Raw genomic sequence first — 23,792 nt, 5'->3', positions numbered from 1 at the left:
ACCCTCATTTTAAAATACCTGTTATGTAGAGACTACTATTGTCTCCAGTTTATAGGTGAGAAAACTGAGGTACAAAGAGATTAACTTGCTAAAAGAAACATAGCCCCTAAGTGGTAGAGAAAGAACCCAGGCATTCTGGGCCCAGAATCTATATACCCTATGCTGCCTTTCAGGATATTACTTCTCATTAATCCTTGCAACAACCTGGTAAGTACTATTGTTATTTTCATTGTCCAGATTTGGACATAAAGACAAAATATGTGTGACTTCTCTGAGTTGGCAGGGCGGGAGCCAGTGGGACAGGGTGTGACCACACTTGTCCCTCCTGTGATTCCTGAGAACTGCTATCTGCAGGATTGACTTTCTCATGCCTTTCCTGGCCCTGTTTTTTGCTCAGGTGTTCCTGAAGAGTGACCGCGTGGCCCGCATGGTGCAGAGTGGGGGCTGCTCCGCCAATGACTCGCGGGAGGTCTTCAAGAAGCACATTGAGAAAAGGGTGCGCAGCTTGCCTGAGATCGATGGTCTCAGCAAGGAGACAGTGCTGAGCTCCTGGATGGCCAAGTTTGATGCCATCTACCGTGGAGAAGAGGACCCCAGGAAGCAGCAGGCCCGGATGACAGCCAGCGCAGCCTCTGAGCTGATTCTGAGCAAAGAGCAACTCTATGAGATGTTCCAGAACATTCTTGGGATCAAGAAGTTTGAACATCAGCTCTTGTACAATGCCTGCCAGGTAAGTTGACTATCACATGGGCCCAGAGTGGTGAGTGAGCAGGGCCACATTATGACTTCTGTGAGTCCTAGACACTACTAGTGTCCCCAGTTTACAGATGAGAAAATTTCTTGGGCCTGTTCTTGATTTAAAAAAATTAAAAATTATATTTTACAACTGCATTGGTAAAAGTTTAATATAATTTAGGCTAAAACAGGCTATAATGTTTTTCTTCTGATTTAAAAAGAAATTAGAACATTTTTGTTATCCCCTAATATAGGCCTTAGGTACTATGCTTATTGTGTGTAAGAGTAAATCAGCTCTGTGAGTAAAGCCTAGCTCCCATGTGTCAAAAAGTTAAAAAAGATAAAAATAATGACTTTTTTTTTAAAAAAAAAGACTGTTTTGCCTTTAAAACAGATAGTGTTTGCCACTTAGGGGCTTATAGGTCTTTAGCTAGGGAGACAACTGGACTTAGCACCTGCTCATCAAGAGTAATTATTTAAAATCAAAAGCTTCCAGAAGGCCTGAATATGCCATACCCACTTATCAGCCACAGCTGAATTTCTGAGTGAATCTGAACGGGCTACCTGAGGCTCTGCTTGAGCCCAGACCAAAATGGTCTTCTGTTTTCTCTGGATTGGCAGTTGGGGGAATGAGGTACCTTAGATCTTCATTTCCTGTGAAGCTTTTTGTTATATTCATGCTACAAATGTTTATTGAATGCCTACTTTGCCATCTCTGCAAATTTTAGTAATTATCACTTGGGAGCATTTGTTAAATGCACACTTCTAAGCCTGAACCTTAAAAACACTGATCCTGTATTCTCAGGGGCCGGGAATCTGCACTTTAAACAAGAACCCTCCTTTCTGATTTTTTTTTTTGCTGTCCTTCTCCTTCTAAGAAGCATTAGAGAAATTCAGCCATGCCCTAGTTCCACTGCACCAATTCTGACCCTAAGACAGTTTACATGAAGACACTATAGTATACTGGCTAAGATTTGTGCCTTGCTCAGAATCAGACAAACCTAGGTAAATCTTAATATGACCCCACCCTGACTTTGTGGTCTTAGAGAGATAGTTAACCTTTCACACATGAGCTTGGGATAAAATATTATGGGTATTCAATGTGCATAAAGCCCTGAACAACATGGGTCACTTTATAAATGGTAGCAGTTCAAATATATTATAGTCTACTGGAAGAGGCAAAAAGTCAACAGACAGTATCAGAATAGTGTCATAAATATTAAATATAAGAAATATAGAATGTTAAGGCTTTCTTCTTTTCACTTCCCTGGCTACCCTGTAGTTCAAGGCATCAATATCTCTCACCTGGATAACCGGTGTCTACCCAGCTGGTAATACTACCTCGTCTCTTGCCCATGGTGATGTACTCACCACATACAACTGAAGTGATATTCTTAAAATATAAATTGGATTGTGACAGTCCTGTGCCTAAAACCTTCCAGTGGTGTCCTATCACTCTTAGAAGACATCCCAACTCCTCACAAAGGACTGAGGCAGTACAAGAACCAGCCCTGCTCACACCACTTTCCGGGCATGCTTACTCGCTGGCATTCTTTCCATTTCCCCAGCACATCAAACTATTCTGGGCCTTTTCATTTGCTCTTCCCACAGTTTACAATGTTTTTTGCCAAGACCTTTGTGTGACTGGCACAGCTTAATTACCAACTTCTCCAAGAGGTCATCTAAGGCCACCTCATCTAAAGTTCTACCTTGCCTCATTCTTCACCGAATGACTCCATGTCATATTTATATTGTATTTCCATTCACCACCTTTACCACTATTTTCCATTTTTTGTTCATTATCCATTTTTACCTGTTTATTATCTGTCTCCCTTTTCCTGATTATCCTTCACCAGAATTTTAGCCTCATTCATCTTTGCCTTATTTGCTAATATTTCCAGTGTATGAAACAATTCTTGCACATAGGGAGTGATCACTAATTGCCTATTGAATTAATAAATGGATAGTAACAGGTTATTTTAACTAGTAAATAAGGTCTTGTTTTCAACCATCATGGCTACCCTGAATTTTCTGAATATTTTAGTGAGTAGGAATCTATTTAGTATTCCATAATATATATATTACATTTAAAGATATTTCTGACATCCTACTTTCTTCTCAGCCATTTCAATCTAGAACACTGACCACCAACCCAAAGGTAGAGGGTTTCTTTGATGGGTTAAGAAGTATTTTGAAATTCTCCAATAAACCTCATTATAAAATTAAATTTAATTGTTCTTTTTACTTAAAATATTACTGCATCCCTCATGGCACTTTGAGAATGGGGTATACAGGTGGTATTACCATCTACCATGGCCACTAATCCCATTAACCCCACCACCACCTTCTCCACTATAAGAAGGTGGGTTGTCAGAGCTTCATGAAGATTGGCAATAACTCATGTGGGTGGTAAATAAGATTCAAAACTACAGAAACAGTCAAGTGTTTCTAAACCTAATAGGAAAAAATAATTATTCTGGGGGCTAACTTTTCTTCTTATTGCAACAGTTTATTATGTATATCTTTTGTTCTTGCTCAAAAGCAGCATCATTGTAATGAATCCACTGCTATATCATTTTTTATCTCAGTATTTTTGAAGTTGTTGAATAGAGCTCCATGGCTAACCATAGTTTACAGGTTTCCCCTAAAAAATGAATTAATTTGACTCATATTGTCCATGCACTAGAAATAATGGAATAATAAAAAATAATATTCTCTCTCCCAAGTATAATGATTGTCTCCTTAGCTAAAAGAGAATTATAAGAAATGTAAAGTACTTGTTAAGACATGAATACCTGTTGGGAAACACCCTGCCTGGTATCAGAAGCTGTAACCCCCACCTAGGCTAAGGCTAAGGGAACACCCTTAGAACCGTAAGCCAGCAAGGAGACAAAAGCTTATCTCCCTGGCAGGAGTGCTGCTTCTGCTGCTTGATTCATAACTGAACCCCGAAGCTTGGTCAGTTACCCAAAGATGGGTAAGATTCCCCAAGGGTGGAATGACATAAGACAGGCACGATCACGTGGGAGGCCCCCAAGAAAGGACTTTGGGGGCTACAGCAAAAGGGGGTGATGGACCCTCGCTCCTCGGCTTTGACATAGCCTGAGTTCTCATCGTCTGGGAGAAAATCTCCTTATCCCTTGGTTGCCTTAGTTCCCTTGCTCCACTTAAGCCTGAAGCAATGACAGGGTGGTGCAGCTCTGTGCTGAAAAGGGCAGATTCCCCAGGTGATCAGGCCTAAGAAAGAATATGTAAAATCCTGTGAAACCTGCTTTGTTTAGAATGCTCTCAGTTGAATGAGAAGGGTCCTCAGTTGAATGAGGAAGTTAGTTTGTTCCTCAAAGTTTTACAGCTCTTTGACCCTGACTCAAAATAGGCCCTCAGACTTCCTTGCTATCTATTGTTTGATCCTTACTTCCTAGCAATGAGTAATGAGCTTTTACCTGAATTCTTATTCAAATGAAACCAATAAAAAGCCTCTCCAGAGGGGGAACAGCGCACTTTCCCCACCAGGGTGGCGCACTCCCCACATGAGGAGTGGCCATAGCGCCCTCCAGGAGAGAGGGTGGCCAAGGTGCTCCCCATGTGAGGAGTGGCCCTGCTGTTCCTATTCCCCCACAGGACCTGGTTGTTTCTGTGTATGTTTTTCTCATGTTTCAACGAGCCATCCGCAGCATTCCATGATCACTGCTGGCCGGTGACCTACGCATCAAATACTCAAGGCATTTAGTATTATATTCTGTTCTCACACCTAAGTCTGATTATCATTACTTTAGGGTTTCACATCAATACATATTAAGACAAAGAGCATATGCAAGTAATTAACAAAAGAAAAAATATAAATTAGGACTTCCAGCTAAGATAGAGGCATAGGTAGACACACTGTGCCTCCTTGCACAACCAAAAGAAGTACAACAAATTTAAAAAACAAAAAACAACCAGAACTGACAGAAAATCAAATTGTATGAAGGTCTGACAAGCAAGGAGTTAAAGAAGAAACATTCATCCAGACAGGTAGGAGGGGCAGAGACAGGCAGCTGGGTGGAGAGGACTCGAGGTAAGGCAACAGCTTACAGACAGGGTGGTCCCACATTCATGTACAGATAAACCTGGAGGAACAACTGATGAGCAAGACAGACCACACAACCCAGGGTTCCCATATGGGGAAATAAAGCCTCAAAACCTCTGACTAAAAATATCTGTGGGGGTTGAGGTGGTGGAAGAAACTCCCACCCTCACAGGAGAGTTCATTGGAGAGACCCATAGGGTCCTAGAATGTATACAAACCCACCCACCCAGGAATCAGCACCAGAAGGGCCCAATTTGATTGTGGGTGGCTAGGGAGGTGACTGAAAACTAGCAGAGAATGGAGCAAGCACCATTGTTCCATCTCAGACCCTTCCCCACATACAGCATCACTATGCAGCAACGTGGGTTGCCCCAACCTAGTGAACACCCAAGGCTCCACACAGTACTATGTAACAGGCATGCCAAGACAAAAAAAAAAGTGGCTCAAATGAAAGAACATATCAAAGCTCCAGAAAAAATACAACTAAAGGAAGAGATAGCCAACCTATTAGATGCACAGTTCAAAACACTGGTAATCAGGATACTCACAGGATTGGTTGAATATGGTAACAAATTAGAGGAAAAAATGAAGGCTATGAAAAGTGGAATAAAGGAAAATGAACAGGGAACCAACAGTGACAGGAAGGAAACTGGGACTCAAATCAATGGTTTGGAGCAGAAGGAAGAAATATACATCCAACCAGAAGAGAATGAAGAAACAAGGATTCAAAAAATGAGGAAAGGCTTAGGTAGATCCAGGACAACTTTGAACATTCTGACATCCAAATCTTAGGGGTATCAGAAGTAGAAGAGGAAGAGCAAGAAATTAAAAACTTATTTGAAAAAAAATAATGAAGGAGAAATCCCCTAATCTGGCAAAGGAAATAGACTTCCAGGAAGTCCAGGAAGCACAGAGAGTCCCAAAGAAGTTCAACCCAAGGAAGCAGACACCAAGGAGGCAGACACATCATAATTACATATTCAAGATGAAAGATAAGGAGAAAATCTTAAAAGCAGCAAGAGAAAAGGAGACAGTTACCTACAAAGGAGTTTCTATAAGACTGTCAGCTGATTTCTCAAAAGAAACATTACAGGCAAGAAAAGGCAGGAAACAAGTATTCCAAGTCATGAAAGGTAAGGTCCTACATCCAAGATGTCTCTATCCAACAAAGCTGTCATTTAGAATAGACGGGCAGATAAAGTCCCTCCCAGATAAGGTCAAGTTAAAGGAGTTCATCATCACCCAGTTCTTATTATATGAAATGTTAAAGGGACTTATCTAAGAAAAAGATGATCAAAAATATGAACAGTAAAATGACAACAAACTCACAGCTATTAACAACTGAACCTAAAAAAAGTAAAAACAAAAACAAACTAAGCAAACAATTAGAATAGGAACAGAATCACAGAAATGAAGATCACATGGAGGGTCAATTAGTGGGGGAGAGTGAGGAGGAGAGAGGAGGAAAAGGTACAGTGAATAAGTAGCAAAATGGTAGGTAGAAAATTGACAAGGGGAGGTTACGAATAGTATAGGAAATGTAGACACTAAAGAGCTTGTATTTATAACCCATGGGCATGAACTAAACAGGGGGAATGCCGGTGGGAGGGGGTATGCAGGGCAAAGGGGAATAAAGGGGGGAAAATGGGACAGGCATGCCAAGACAAAATGCTAACATTATAGTTATAATGGCATAATCAATAAAATATATTAAAAAATAAAATAACACAAAAATCTTTAAAAAATAAAAATATAAATGAATTCTAAATATATGATTAATTTTATGTTCTATGACTTTAGTAATCTGTGTAATATAACTATATTGTCAAACAATGAAAGTATTTTTTAAAAGAACACTGGTAATGATAATACATTATGAATGTTATAGAAATGGGTATTCTCATAAGTTACTGTTGCAATAATTTATTATTTTAACCTTCTTGTACAGTAATCTGTTATTTTCATCAAAACACTTTTATAAAGGGCAAACCTGTTGACCTAGCAGCTCTACCTCTAGGAATTTGTTATAAGTAAATGTTCAGAGATGTGTACAAGAGTGTTAAGTCCAAAGATGTCATTGCAGCATTTTATATGGCAGTGAAAAAGTGGAAGCAACTTTAATTCCCAACAGTAGGAGATTAGTTAGATTTTGATTTAACCATATAAAAGAATGCTCTTCTGCCAATAAAATAGTTGTTAAAGAAGAAAGCTTATCACATGAGAAAACATTCATTAGCTATTGTTAAATAGAAAATCAGACTATGAAACAGTATGAAGGCATAATTTTATTTCTATGGTAAAAGTACTGAATGGGTGAAAAACAAAGTCTTAAAGGAGCTTGTCTTTAGGGGTATAATTATGGTTGATTTTTATTGTTTTCATTTGTGCTGTTCTGTGTTTTCAAATTTTTATCTCAACTGTATAGGTACTTTGTAAATGGAAGCAAATAGCAAAAATCTCAGCAAATAAGCTATCAAAACAATGGGATAAGAAGAAAATTATCTTCTGTATTGTTTTCTAGACTTCAGCCATTATTATACCACCTTCATGATTTTGCCACTTCCAAGTACTACCTGTATGATTACTTATTTAATATTTCTAATTAAGCCAACTCCTAACTCACTTTTTAAACATATCTTTACCTTTAAAAATAATGTATATAAAATCACAGATTTGAGGTATTAGTTTATTTTTTTTAATTCATTAAAGTGAAACAACCAGAAAGATGGGAGCTCTTCATCAGTCTGCCCTCATCTGTCATCCACACCACCAGTGATGTGGGAGGCATGGCTAAGCAACCAGTGCCCTGGCATACTGAGGCTGGTGAGCCCTCAGATGTCACCCCTGCAAATAGCCCCAAACTGACCAGAACAGTTTCATGTAAGTCTGCACTTCTCACACCCTGCCATCAGCTTTCAGAAATTATAGATTTGTTTACTTGCTTTCTTATAGACGTCGCTGAGCTCTGCAGAACTCTGTTAACACAGAGGAACAAAGCCATATACGTGTAGAAAGGAAAATCACATGGTTTTCATTCTTACCCTGCTTAATTTTTTTGTTTTGTTCTGTATTTTCTGGACCTTCTTATGAAACAAAGCAATTCCTGGGTGCTTCCAAAACCAGAAATGTACACATGTTCTTAGATATATCACATCCTAAGGGAAGCTATCATCTGATTTCTGGTGCTGCTTCTAAAGGTTCTCGTGATCTCTGTAAAGTTCTTGGAGTCACTGCAGTTTTTATCTCAAATGAAAAATGATGTTTATCAAAGAGCAATTCTGTCAGTTATATACTGGTTGTCTGTTGTAACATGAACCGAGTCTATCAAAACTTTTAAAAAAGTGAGTACATTTAACAAATGTCTCTATATTTGCATGTGGGATTTTTTCAAGTCTATTTGGCTTATTTGAGAATGCATTGTCCTATTTCATAGAAGAGATTGCTTATAGTCAACATAATAATCAATGTAAAATAAGTGGAAACTCATTATGAAATCAGTGTTTTTATCTTCCTAGACTCTAGGAGGAAGCAGTTAATTATGTCGCTCTTTGAGCATTTGAGTTGAATTCTAAACCTAACTCAAAAAGAGTAGGATAACTCTTTGAGAATAGGTAGAATTACCTGGGAAATGAAGCTAAGACCTTCTTGCTGTTGTCATAAAATGCAAAGCAAGTGATGATGATGGTGGTGGTGATGATGATGATGATGATGATATATACTTTTAAAGTTTTAAATATCCAAGGCACCATCTCTCCCCTTTCCCTTTAGTGGCCTCCAAAACTAGAGTAATTTAATGCCCAGTTGTACCAAGTATCTGCTACTGCCTGCCCTCTGCTTAATTCCAATTATTCAGTTATTCTTAATTGCTTCATTTTCAAATGTATGAACATTTTTCTCTTGAAAAACATCGCTAAGGTGTGTTTTAGAAGAATGCAAGTCTACAACTTTATACATTTTCAAATGTACATAACATAAACTCTTCATTTGTCATCTCTGAATTCCTAAAGATTTTTCAAATACTCTAGAAGACTTCACCAGAGACACATGAGATATAATTTTCCAATCCACAAACACCTTTGCATTTTTAAGATTGAATTCCCCATGATTATTGAACTACTAATTTTCTTAACATTTTATTTCCTTTCCTCTCTAAACCATCATCATTTTAATGATGTGGTTATCTTAGTACAGTGCTAGCTTCCTTTGACCTGATTAGAACTTGGCAGATTTTCAGATAGTTTATTAGACTTTGAAGAGAAACCCCAAATTATCAGGCTTTCAGCTGTGACCCAGATTACTAGGTTGTATCAATACCTCATTATAGAGTCTTCAGTCAAAAAGTTTCCAGTAGATCTGTTGACTGAGGTTTTGCTTCTTGGATCAGGTTGTATTTCTTAATCACTTTTTCAGCCCTCTAAAACCAAGACAGTTCTTTGCACATAATGGTCTTTCAATAAATATCTTACTGAAAAATGTTTTTAAAATCTGAGGGAGGTGGTAATGATAGTCTGGTATTAACACTTTAATTTAACAAAATTTCATTATTCATAAATTCACCAATTCATTTAACATATTTTAAGCACATACTGTGCACTAGACACTGAATGTCAGATCCTGAGGATGAAGCCTAAACTTTCATACTTTGTCATATAATGGCCCATGATCTGGCTTCCAACCATCTTTCTCTTTGCTAACTACATCACACCTCCCAATGACTTTATAGATTTTGTCCAGCTTAAAGTATTGTATGTGTATTTGTTGTATTGCTGTGTAATGAATGACCACAAACTTAGTAGCTTAAAAGAATACCCATTTATTATCTGACAGTTTCTTCAGGTCAGAAATCCAGGTACAGCTTAGCTAGATTCTCTGCTCAGGGACTCAGAAAGCTAAAGCTTAAATGATGGTTCCATCTGGGCTGTGTTCTCATCTGTAGGCTCAACAGGGTAGGATCCTCTTCAAGCTCCCTCCTGTTGTTGGCACAACTCAAATCCAGATAGTTGTAGAATTCTTCAAAGCCAGAAACAGAGAGACAGAGAAACAGAGAGAGAGCCTCTGGTGCCTGAACTCTCCAATTCCTAGATCCTCTTTTAAAAGTATCGCCTTTTGAAGTCAGGCCCACTCAGAATAATTTCCTTTTCTATTAAAGTCAACTGATTTTGGACTTTAATCACATCTGCAAAATCTCTTCACTCTTGTCATTCCTATACTATTGATTAGACACAAGACACAGGCTCTACCTACACTCAAGTGGAAGGGACTATAAAATAGGGTATGACTCACTAGTTGTTATCCTCGAGTTTCTGCCACAAGTGTTCTTCCCCCATCCAGATGTTCTGATATTCTTTATATGGCTGGCTTCTTCAAGTATCAGTTTAAATGTGTCCTTTTTAGAGAAGTTCTCCTTCATTCTGCCTAAAGTGGGCTTCTTCTTGTTTGTTTGTTTTGTGATAGTACCTTGTTTTATTACCATCATAGAACTTCACATTATATGAAATTACCTTGCATATTATATTACTTATTCATTCTCTTATTCCCCCTTACTCCCTGATTATCTCTTTAAGAGCAAGACCATGTCTGTTGCATTTAGCACTATGTGACCAACACTTAGCACAATCTGTGACAGATAATAGATGTTCAACTAAATAGTGACTAAATCAGTAATGCAGAGACCAAGGCATTTCTGGCCTCCTGGGGCTTAAATGCCCACATTCCATGAAAGTGCATGTTGTTTGGCCATGTTTTTCTGATGAGGTAAAGTGCAACAATGGCACAAAATGTCAATCTGAGACCTCAATCCACCTGCCAATACTCCTATATTATAGTGTGAATTTCATCTGAGGTTCACAGTATGTGGTCAGGCATAAACTGTCCCACTGGCCATGCTCAACTTTTTTTCTCCCAAAACAGGGTTGAAGTAATGAAATCTTATCTTTCCAAAGTCACTCACAGCCCCTAACAGTCATTAGATATTTTATGGACTGCTGGTTTTCAGTGGCTAAGCTTGCGAAATGTACTTTGATTTTAGTATTCTTGGGATGTGGAAAGAAGTCAAGATGTATATACCCCATGAACATGCTTTCTTCTGTTATGAGAGATGAAAGTGAAGGACATTAAAGATGTGGAGGGCATGGGGCCAGATGGCAATATGTAATTTCCTAGAGCAACAACTCTCTGAAGACCCCATCCTGATTTTTTATGATGGGGTCATAAGAAAATTCTTCTCTATAACTTCTTCCTAAACCACATGGCCAGATATTTCTATCTGACTGCACCTGCATTATTGAAAGACTAACTGCAATGGGAAGTTGAAATTGAAAGACAGTAGGTGTCCTCATCTAAGGAACACAGAACTGGGTATTTTCTATGCAGCCTTCAAAACTGCTATGGACATTTTAGCAATTTTTTCCCTTTGTTGCTAGAATAGAATAATCAATATGCTCTTTTAGTCAAAGTCCATTCATAAGCCTTGAACCATAAAATTTTAATCAAGGTGTTAAAGGGGTGTGCTTTCAGAAAATGATATACAGAAATAGTATTTTCTATGCTTGCCACCTTTCACTAAATGATGGAAGCTTTTATAAACCATCTAGCACAGCTTTGCAAATAGAGATATTTTACAAGCTTCAGGATGTCTTTCAGCCACCCACATGCCACATGGGTAATGATTTGAATTTACCTTCATCTCCTAACATGTGGAGCCTTCTTGCATCTTCAATGCTTCAGACCTGAAATTTGTAGAAACTTGATAATGGGAGATAGCCTACTGATTAAATTTTATTGTTAAGTCTTTTTGTTTTAACCCTTTCTGAATATAAGCATAAACTACCCTAGCTCTCTGTTCTTCCTGACTTGTGATCAATTCTGTATGGACTTTTGGTCGGGGGGGGGGCTCTGTGACCCATGTTCTCACCTTGAGTTTGAACAGAAATAATGCCCACCAAATGAGGAGCATTTACTAAGTGCCAGACACTAAACCTAATACTTTAAACATATTATCATATTTAACCTTTATAATAAATTTGCAAGCTAGATATTTTACCCACATTTTAATAAGAAACCAAAAAAAAAGAGAGAGAGAGACAGAAAAGTTAAACAAGTTTTCCAAAATCAAACAGCCAGTCAGCAAAATCAGTATTTGACTCAAGGTTGCATAACTCCAAAATAAGTTCTTCACCTCAATTGTTGAAAATTGTAGTGATTTTTTATTGATATAGGAAGTTCTGGAGAGTAAGTAGAAATTTTATTGATTCTGCCTGTGCTCCAGGAATGTGTGTCTGTGTTACTAAATCTTCTAAAAGTCCCTTTTATATAGCCTTCTCCTGTTTTCACTAAAATGTATTGGGGTAAATAAAAAAGTCAGTGAAGGACTCAATTCTGTGTATTAATTAATGATTTTAATGGATGTGTCTTCACTCAGTGGTGACTAATTAGGTTTGCATTGGCTTCAGTCATTTAGGTTCTTTCATATTAGCTCAAATCTTTCCTGGTTTAATTTTTGAAAACATATGTAAAGCCTGACAGTGTTCAGAGAATGGTTAAGGATAGGAGATGCTCATCTTTTCTTGTCCTGTCCTTGCCAGTATGTGATTGAGCCAACTGGCTGACTTTAAAGAGTGACTTCTTCATGTTTTGCAAAGTGAGTACCTTCCTGGCAGGGCTCAGTGACCCAGAATCCAAACAAAGTTGCTCTCTGGAGAAAGACCATCCACAAAAGCGCACATGAAAATTCAGATTACAATGGTCTGAAATGAAGAATTAAACCAGGGTGGTAAATATTTTAGGTTTTGTGGTCCCTACAGTGTTTGTGGAAACTGCTTAATTCTGCCATTGTAGCAAAAGCAGCCTTATACAATATATAAGGAATGGGTATGTCTGTAAAACTTTATTTACAAAACAGGCAGCTGGCAGAGATCTGACCCAAGGGCTGCAGTGTGTCAACCCTGAATTAAATAAATATCACATTATAACAAACAACTTTGTACTTTTTAAAAACTCTGGAGATATAAGATGCTGCCTTTTCAACACAAAATGTTTTAACATAAAACTTAGCCCATCCATTCTGTGAGTAGTGGTAAGTGGTGATTGTTTACAATGTTGGAACAGAAGACTGTCAATATGTAACACAGAAGTCAAGTATGTTCTTTCAGATTCTTAATATACTGGCTTTTTGCAGGCTCTGCTCCTTGGCACTGTAAACCTTGGAAAAGACATTTAACTTCCTAAGTGTCAGTGTGCTTGTCTTTAAAATGAGAGTAATAATAGATTGTGCTTTATTAAATTTATTATGAGGCTGTGGTAAGTTAATGAATAAATCACTTAGCACCATACTTGGCATATACATATTTTAAAAAATATAAACATCATTTGTATTACTGCCACTTGAGCCAACAGTTGGGCCACAACTAAAAATTTACCAAGTGTTGGTTTCTATAGAATTTCTTAGCTAAAACCTTCAGCATAGTTATAATTTAACTCTAGTATTGTACAGAAATGAAACATTGAACACCAGTGGCAAAAAATAGAACACTAAAGTTGCAGATATTTGCATTTGCATTCTGACTCTACTATTTACTCTATGTTCATGTGCTAGCCAGTTAACCTCTCTGAGCCTCACTTTTTGCATATACAAAATCAGAATAATGATAGGTCCCACCTAATAAGATAGTTGGTGCTAGTTAGTATTAACCACCACTAACAAATCAAATGCCTGTGTCTTGGGAAAATTCCATTCTCTTGAATAATAATGTTTAGAATTGGGCTGGTTCTCTGGAATCAGTTCTTCAAATCAAACAATTGAATTGTGCTAGGGGAAAATCTTGCCTTCAAGAAGTATGCAATAAGTTTAAGAGAACAAAATTAATGTGCAAGCAATATTCATCCACAATAGAGAGTTAATATATAACAGTAGACAGCTGTAATATATAAGGGTAGCATAATATGGTAGAGATGTGTTTATAGACACATATGGGTACGAATCTAGGCTCACTTACTTATTATCTATCTAACCTTTAGGAAGTTTATTAACTTCTCCATAAAATATAGATGTTAATATCTGCCAGATAGAAATGAGAGCCATATGCTAGAGATTCAACAAACATATTCTGAGTTGGTCATGGTAGTTAGTGGGGAATAGCAGTGTAAGCTTCAGTGGTTGGGAGACTTTGGAGATCTCAGATAAAAATGGGGTTTGATTTGTCAGTAAGCCTCTCCACAGTGGAGGTACTAGTTGAGCTAGGTTTAAATGATAAAGAGGCAGTTCAAGCTGAATGAAGAGAAATTATCTGAGATGTCTGTTATCCTCTTTTGTGAAATGATGGAACAGAACAGAGAAGAAATTATATCATAAAAATTATGATGATTAAATTATTGGTACAGATTCTTTACTCACCTGTATTAGAATTAAACACCCTACCATGGCTTATGGTGTATTGAGTAAACCTGTTGACTTTGGGCTTAGCCATCACATTTGCTTTGTCAATGAGCTATTACCAGACTGAAGAGTGGAGGACTTGAAATGTGTTTGTGCCTGTGGTCTTGCTGCCATTGGACTTTGGTAATCTTCCAAGAGAATAACATGCCTTAGGTGTTGTTAGTCTTTTAGCCTGTGCATCAGTATAATACTTATACAAAGGCCTGAACTGAATCCACAGCCTGGAATCAACCCAGTCTTAAGCAACCCACTTTAGCATCTAAAGTCTACAGCCAAGCCTAGTCCAGATCAGCAAAATCCAGCCAAGTCACAGATCCATAAACATGACAACAAATGTTTGTTAAAGTAAGTCACTGACTTTGGGAATGGTTTGTTGTGCAGCATAATTGTGGAGATAGCTCACTAACACCGATGACATTTAAAATAAATATATATTATAAGTAACACACCACTAGTAAGTTAATAATATATGTGTATCTTATAGAACCCCACATATAGTGAGATTCTAGGGTTAATTAACAACCTCTCTTTACTATTACAACTGTCTTAATCAATAATTTCTCCTTTTGTGTCTCTCATTTTCTGTGTCAAATCTGAATTGTCCACATTTCCAAACTACTCTAACATGCTGAGACCCTGACATCAAAGATAAGGTGCTAACTTCAAAGGCTCCTTCTATGAAATTGGAAAGAAGATAGGTTGGTTGGGGAAAATATTTGAGAACTAAAACTAGATGGTTTTACTCATTATCCAAGAGTAAGGGTAGAGTACAGATAGTTTTAAGAACTGAGCAAGAGATCAGGAATTCTGAAATTCTCATTTGTTAGTGAGGTCAAGGAAACTTAACAAGGATTGTTAGAAATCTGCAATGCCCTTGCCTTTTAAGGGCATTTATGGTACTGTTGCCCTGATGCCTATATTAGTTAGCTATTGCTGCATTACAAACAATGTTCAAACAATAGATTATGCCAGCAAGCGTTTAATATTGCTCACAAGTCTACAAATGAGCTGAGTGCTTTGTCTGGTCTTGGTTGGGCTCACTTATGAGTTTGTTGTTAGCTGTGGGTCCTGTAAGAAATGTTTTTCTCTTTAAGAGTAGATGACTATAGATTCACCTAGGATGACTTCAGCTAGCATAATGCAGTTATACTCCATGAGATCTCTTACCGTGGAATTCATACAGCTGCTAGACAGGGTGCTAGGTGAGAGAATGGAAGAGTGCAAAGCCTCTGGAAGTCTTGAGTCAGAATTGTCACACTGTCAGTTCTTTTGGGCAAAAAAACTCACAAAGTCAGTCAAGATTCAAGAAGAGGTGAAACCAATTGTATTTCTTGATGGGAGATGCTGCAAAGTCACATTGCAAATGGTCTGGTTGTAGTCAGAGTGAAGAACTGCAACCACCTTTGACTCTACCACAGTTGTTGACAGCCCTAGCGTTCAACTATTTGAAGTCAATATATGCCCCACATATTTTACCAATTTCTTTTAATGGATAGTGTTTCATTAGGAAATAATGTTTTTATTACTACAGTAAAATTAAATACCATATATAACAAGGAATTGGGATCTGAGGGTCATTGACCTATCCTAATCAAAAGTGAAGCAAAATTTTAAATATGGAAGTATTTTTGTTCTCAGGAAACTGTTAACGAATGTAGGAAGATATGACCAATAGTGTTTTCAATTAGCAGTTAGGAAAATCATCAGCTTTTAATCATCATTTCAAATGCCTTTCAGAGAAAATAGCATTGTCTTTTCTGACCCTTTTGTCATTGAAAGGCCACTTCCAATTCATTATATAGCCACTTCATTATATTGCTCTGAGATGGACAGGCATTTTTTTTTAATTTTAAAATAACAATAAAATCAGCAAACCTTCATAAAAAGTGAGGTGAGAATGAAGATAGATGGCAACCAATAGTGATAAAACAATCATGCATTCATTCAACATGAATTGAGAATCTGTCATGTGCTAGAATTGTTCTAGGAACAGGGGATACAGAGGTGAATGTGACAGGCAAGATTCCTGCCCTCACAAAGCTGACATTTAATGGACAAGACAGGGAACTCACCTGTGTGTATGATTTAGACTATCTTACCACAAACACATTGATCTCCAGCCCAGAAGGAGAGAGAAAGAGAAAGTGTTAAGGATAAGCTGCTTCTTTTTAAAGATGTAACCGAGAATTTGTGGTCACCTCCACTTACATCCCATTGCAAGAACTTGGTCATATGGCCACATCTCTTTTTTTTAGATTTTATTTATTTACTTTTTTAGAGAGAGAGGAAGGGAGGGAGAAAGAGAGGGAGAGAAACAGCAATATGTGGTTGCCTCTCAGACGCCCCCACCGGGATTCTGGTCTGCAACCTAGGCTTTTTCCCCAAATGGGAATCAAACCAGAGACCCTTTGGTTCACAGCCCCATGCCCACATCTCTTTACAAAGAAGCCCAAAGGGTGTCTCTAGCTGGGCAGCCATGTGGCCAGCTGAAACTTTGTGGATGTGACTAGAGATTCATTCAGTTACTGATAAGTAAGTTTGGCTACCAGGGCCTACTTAGCAATCTCCAGCACTTTGCCAGACTCATTATTATATACTGTATTTTTCAGGCTATAAGACACACTTTCCCCTACCCCCAAAATTTGGGAGGAATAATGATTGTTAATGCTTGTGTTGAGTTCTGTTTACATTTACATTGGTGAAATATTATGTTATTTATGTTATTAAATATTTTACCACATTTTTTGCTTCAAAAATTTTTTTTCTATTTTTCTCCTCTAAAACCTAGGTGTGTCTTATAGTCCAAAAAGATGGTACTTTTTAGGGCATGCAAAATGATGGGAAATATAACACCTAAATGGGCATACCCATTGTCCAGATTAATAAATAAATGTTATTGGTGCAGTTGAAGTCTCAATCTGTCACCCTGCCCTAAATGTAAAGTAAAAATTTTCGCTGTCATTGTTTATACTTTCCATGCATTTCCTAATACTTTTGTTACTAACACATACAAGGTCGGTTCAGAAGGTATCAGCCATGTAATATGAAAAATAGAGGCATTTACTGAAGAAGAAACATTGTACATAGGACAATGATGCCTCAGTCTCCTTCAAAGTAGGCACCTTGGGACCTCACACAGTTCTCCTAATCTCCATCAGCTGCTACATCATATTTTCCCGAACTCATTGACAGTCTGAAATCTCTTCCTTTTCAAAGGTGATTTTAGTTTTGGGAAAAGCCAGAAGCCACAGGGTGCCAAATCTTGGCTGTATGGGGGCTGAGTCACCTGGGTAATTTGTTGTTTTGCCAAAAAAAATGTATGAGACATGATGCATTGGCAAGCATGTTGTCTTGATGAAGCTGTCAGTCACCAGTAGCCCATAGCCATAGCCTTCTGAATCATCTGAATAGTTTCTGCAGAGGAATGTCAAGTTTAATGCAAAATTTGATGCAGATTCATTGCTCTACTCACTCAATCATTTTTAATGTGATGGCCACACAGTACACATGCTCACTCAACAGCATCTACTGCCCCTACTGACTAGTACAGTGAAATCATCATTGTTCATGCATTGTTCATGCAGCCCAGTCTCCTTGGCTGCCAGGTTACATCGCTGTTGTGCAAACCATCTTCATTAAATTAACAATGGCTGAATTTTTTCTGGACAGATCTCATGTAACCTGAACAGGCCTAGTACTGTTGTGGCTACATGAAATCTTTATATATGTTATATTGAACTGTGATTTTTTTTTTGCCACTGATGTTTTTATTTGGTGGTGGGGCAGGGGGGCTCATCATTGAGAAAGTCATTCATATTGAAACATGTAGCTCTATTTTCTGGATGATATTTCTTTATGGATATATTGTCATTTACTTAAAGAAATCCAAAATTTTTACCATTACAAAAATATTGTGAATATTTTTATACATGTTTCCTTGTGCACATGTACAAGAATCTCTCCAGGGAACATACATAGAAGCATAATTACTGGGATGTGAAGTAATTGCATCTTCAAGTTATTAGATATTCCCAAATAGTGCTTCAATTAGTTGTTGTACCTTCCCTTGAGCAACATGTAAGTAACTATTTTACTCTCTACAAAGAGTCATAGTTCAAAAGTTACAACTTTATTATGATGAAGGGACTATACCTCTCGTATATTGCTGTGGGAAGGATAAGACACAGCAATTCCACCCCTTGGTACATATCCAAGAGAAATTAGTATATTTGGTCACCAAAAAATAAGCACAGGAATATTTAAAGTGACTTCATTTGCTAATAGCCAAAAATTGGAAATAACTCATGTATCCATCAACAGTGAAAGAGATAAATACAATGTAATACTCAAGCAATTAATAAAAGAACACTGGTACATTTAACAAAAAGGATGACTCTCACAGACATATATTGAGAGAATATATCCCAACCCAAAGAGTATGTATTCTGCTGTTTCATTTCTAAGATATTCAAGATCAGAAAAATTAATCTGTGGTAATGTAAATCAGAGTAGTGATTATACCAGCAGAGAAAGAAAGAAGGACTGGGTGAGTATGGATTGGAAGGTACTCAAATACCAAATTGTTCTGTATCTGTAATGTCCAACATGGTACCCACTAACCTCATTAAATAAAAATTAAAATTTAGTTCCTCAACCATGCTAGCCACACTTCAAGTGCTCCACATCCACATGTGGCTTGTGGCTATCAAAATGGACATGCAGACAGAATATTTTCATCATTACACAAAGTTCTTTGGGGCTGTTCTTTATACTGAGCTGAGTGGTGTTTACAGGGTACACATAGGTAAAAATTAATCAAGATGTATGCTTAAAACTGTTACTTTTACAATGCCTATGCCTCATGGATAAAATATACTTGAAAATAAGTGAGATGTCCCATAAAGTAAGGGGAAAGAGTACGAGAAAGGAAATAGAAATAATAAAAAGCAGAAAAATCTTATAAATAAGAGCTTTTCAAATTGAATTTTAAATGTTATATGGGATGTGAACTCAGGAGAAGAAAACACAAAAGCTCCTTTCAAAAATAACAAATTAATAAGATTTAAAGATGGATATTATTTATCACTTACTTTAATTAGACTCCTTCTAGTACTCAGGTTTAGCAAATTATCAAACCAAAAATAAAAACTTTGGGCTTATCTATCCCATAAGCTTTTTCAAATCCCTAAGCATACATGAATACTCTTCTGGCATCACTATCCTTGCTACATTTCTACATAACTAATCTACGTTGCTAATTAGATCCCATCATGAACCATGGCATCAATCACTTTCTTTTGTTTTTTGGGGGTTTTTTTAGATATATTTTAGTGATTATGCTATTACAGTTGTCCCATTTTGCCCCCTTTATTCCCCTCCACCCTGCACACCCCCTCCCACCAGCATTCCCCACCCGCTTAGTTCATGTCCATGGGTTCTTTGGCCTCTCCACTTCCTACACTATTCTTAACCTCCCCCCATCTATTTTGTACCTACCATTTACACTTCTTATTCTCTGTACTTTTTCCCCCTTGCTCTCCCTCCCCATCCCCCACTGACAACCCTCCATGTGATTCCATTTCTCTGATTCTGTTCCTGTTCTAGTTGTTTGCTTAGCTTTTTTTGTCTTTGTTTTTTAGGTTCAGTTGTTGATAGTTGTGAGTTTGTTGTCATTTTACTGTTCATATTTTTTATCATCTTTTTCTTAGATAAGTCCCTTTAACATCTCACATAATAAGGGTTTAGTGATGATGAACTCCTTTAACTTGATCTTATCTGGGAAGCACTTGATCTGCCTGTCCATTCTAAGTGATAGCTTTGCTGAATAGAGTAATCTTGGATGTAGGTCCTTGCCTTCCATGACTTCAAATTGTTGGGGGCCACCCTGCCTGGTCTCAGGAAGCTGTAACCCCCCGTGACTTAGGCTGAGTGAGAGACCTCCAGATCAGGAGCCATTAAGGAGACAAAAACTTATTTCCCTGGCATGAACACTGCCTATTCTGTGCCTGACCTCCTAAGCTTGATCAGTTAGCCAATGACAGGTAAGATTTCTCAGGGAGGGAATCACCCAAGACAGGCATGATCACATGGAGGCTTCTGAGAAGAGACTCGGGACTGTGGAAATGAAGGGGTGATGGACATCAACCCCTGCCCCTTCAGCTTTGTCAAAGCCTGAGTCCTTGTTCTTAGAAGTGAGTAATCCAAGTCTCCTGGCTGCCTTTGTCTTCTCTGTTAACTCAGGCCTGTGAAAATAGCAGGGGCAGTGCAGCCCGGACCAGAAACAGCTGACCCCCAGGGTAATCAGGCCTGGGACATAGAATATGCAAGATCCTGTGAGATCTGTTTGCTGGAGGATGTTATTAGATTAGAACTTGAAGGCAAAGACAGGAAACCAAAACTGCCCTTTGAACCCTGTTACTCCTTTCAAATAGTAAAACTCCAGTCTCTGCCCAGAATCACAGCAAGGGTTCTGTTTGCACCTTTGTAAGTCACCTACTTCTTTTGATCTTTTCTGCCAGACTGTGAATCCACAAATTAAGTCTGTATTCTCAATAAAAATCTGCTTGGGAATGGAAACGGGGTGCTCCCCACTAGAGAGAGTGGCCATTCTGTTCCTATTTCCCCACAGGACCTGGTTGTCTCTGTGTATGTTTTTCTTGTGTTTCGACGAGCATCCACAGCAGAGATGGATACTGCTGGCTGGTATCTGCCTCATCAAATACTCTTTTAAAGCCCCTTCTGCCTCTAAGGTTTCTTTTGAAAAACACTCAGTATTTCAAGATTTCAGATACTAAGGCCAAGGGGTTAATTACAAACGCAAACAATAATAAAAATTACTGACACTTATGTTAGGGATTGTTATAAGTATGCATTTTCTCATGCAGGTAATTATTAATATCACCATTTTAGAGGTATGAAAATTGAAGCTAACAGAACTTAACTAACCAAGGTCACAGAGCAGGTTTTTAGAGAAATTAAAGATTTGATTCCAAATTTCAAGCATTTACCCATCTATCCAAGTGGGTACAAGAAGTTGCTTAACATTTTAAACACACACACACATTTCTTCTATTATAGTGTCTTTTCTATTCCCAAGTCAACTTATGATATTTATTTCAAAGATAAAGGAAAATAAAAGATACAGATTTATTTTACTTTTTGTTCCCTTGGTCCAAAGGAACACCTGAGAATCATTACATTTATTTTGTATCAATACAGTCTAGCTTTCCCAAGCAGCCTTCAAAATGAGATAACAGCAAATTTACTCAAGCTCTCATTGAAAGAAACTTTAGATTTGAATATGAAATGAAACTGGGTCCAAATGCCCCTCAAACTCAAACTTTAGTTTTCTTTTTTGAAGTTAAAGTATAGTTGACATACAATATTGAATTAGTTTCAGGTGTACAATGTAGTGATTCAACATTTACATGCCATATAAAGTGATCACAGTCATCAATCTAGTAACCATATTTCACTGTGGAAAATTATTATATTATGACTAGATTACCTGTGCTATATATTACATCCCCAAGTATTATTTATTTTATAACTATAAGTTTATACCTTTTACTCTTCTTCACTTTTTTCACCCATCCTTTACCCTACCCCACCTTTGGTAACCATCACTTTGTTCTTTGTGTCTATGAGTCTGTTTTGGTTTTGTTTTGTTTTTGTTCTTATTTTAGATTCCACATATAAGTGAAATCATATAGTATTTGTATTTCTCTGTCTGGCTTATTTCTCTTACCAAAATACCCTCTAGATCCATCCATGTTGTTGCAAATGGCAAAATGTCATTCTTTTTTATGGTCAAGTACTATTCCATCGTATATATGTACCACATCTTTGTTACACATTCATCTATTGATAGACACTTAGGCTGCTTCCATATCTTGGCTATTGTAAATAATACTTTATTGAACATAGATGTGAATATATCTTTTTGGGATTGTACAGTAATTCTATTTTTAGATTTTTGAGGAACTTCTATACTGTTTTCCATAGTGGCTGTACCAACTTACAATCCCACTGATAGTGCATGAGGGCTCCCTTTTCCTCACATTTGCACCAACACTTGTTATTTGTTGTCATTTTGATAATAGCCCTTCAGACAGGTGGGGTTTTGATTTTGAAACCTCATTGTGGTTTTGATTTTCATTTATCTGATTGATTACCAATGTTGAATTATATTATGTGTCAGTTGCCATCTGTATGCCTTCTTTGGAGAAATGTCTATACAGGTTCTCTGCCTATTCTTTAATCATTTTTTTAAAATATTGAGTTATTTCTATATTTTAGATGTTAGCCCCTTATTAGATATATCCTTTGGAAATACCTTCTCCCACTCAGTGGGTTGCCTTTTCATTTTGCTGATGGTTTCCTCTGCTGTGTCAAACTTCAGTTTTCAATGCCATATTTGAAGGAACTGTTTTTGAAGATCTTTGATGACAATTATTACTAAAGGAATGAGGATACATTAGGAAAAGACAAGCTGAGATGTGGCTCTTAGTATCTTCCAAAGAATTTAAATGAATTTATTTAAGGAAAAAGTGAGACAAGTATTAAATTTAAGAAAGACTTCTCCAACTAAGTTGGCAATGTATTGTTAAAGTGAATAAGGAGAATGTAACACCTCTCTCACTGTAGAAGTCTGAGGAGAGGCCAGTCCCTGCCAGATGGAAACAGCCATTGTGGCAAGAAGAACATGGGCTTTGCAGATAGACCATTTTGGATTTGAATTCCAACCCTCTCATCACTAGCTGTGTGTTTGCATCATGACTTCACCTTGTAGGGTCATCTACATAATCAAAGAACATAGTATATAGACGGCCATTTATAAATTGATAAGGGTTATGTAAGCACAGGTTTAACCAACTTGAGTTTTTGCCACTTCTTAAAGCCTACCCTTGCTCTAGAACTTCCATAAAAAGCACAAAAACAGCAGTTAGAATAATCTCATTTTAGTTTCACTCCATATATAAGCACACTAAATATTTGGGGGGAAGCTTCATTAGGATTCCGTTTTCTGTATCCATTTTCCACCAAAGAAATCACATGCTCCCTGGTCTGAAACAACAGTGCTTGCTTCTAACTGAATGCACGTCCTGTCCCTCAAGACAATGGCTATGAAGGCCTCCATGATGTTTTCATTCAGATTTGTGTTAGTATTATCATTTGTAAAAGCTTTCTCTAGTGGAAAAACGTGTAGGAAGCCCACATCCTAGCAGGTGCCACTTGGAGAGAGCACTGGCAACTTTCCCAGGCAGCTGTTCATGATGACAATGCCTCTTTTGTTTAAGACACTACCCATTATAGAGTCTGCAACTATTGCTATGGAGACAACTGTGAAATCAGGGGAAAAAAACTAGGTATTAGGCTTTAAAAATCAACATTTCTTCCCAGATTGTCTACCAACTAAAACTGTTCTTATGGATTAGTTTTGCTGTTTTGAACTTCCCTATAAGTGAAAGTATATAATTTCATTTATATACTTTCATTTATTTTAATTATTTCATTTCATATATAATTATACACACACATATGTATATATCCTTT

The 23,792-nt window shown here is 37.4% G+C and overlaps 1 protein-coding gene across 26 annotated transcripts in view; it reads left to right on the top strand.

The window, feature by feature from the left end:
• The window catches only part of CADPS (calcium dependent secretion activator), a 461,254-nt gene that overhangs the window by 125,524 nt on the left and 311,938 nt on the right, over positions 1-23,792 (top strand). For all 26 annotated transcript variants that reach the window (XM_045832207.1, XM_045832200.1, XM_045832201.1 and 23 more), the window contains exon 3: positions 398-730. In XM_045832207.1, the coding sequence (XP_045688163.1) occupies positions 398-730 (333 nt within the window). The remainder of the gene's footprint in view (positions 1-397; positions 731-23,792) is intronic.

Source organism: Phyllostomus hastatus, unplaced genomic scaffold (assembly GCF_019186645.2).
Source record: "Phyllostomus hastatus isolate PE091 unplaced genomic scaffold, TTU_PhHast_1.1 phas_contig_16, whole genome shotgun sequence".
Lineage (NCBI taxonomy): Eukaryota > Metazoa > Chordata > Mammalia > Chiroptera > Phyllostomidae > Phyllostomus > Phyllostomus hastatus.
This window is presented reverse-complemented; position numbering and strand designations above follow the sequence as displayed.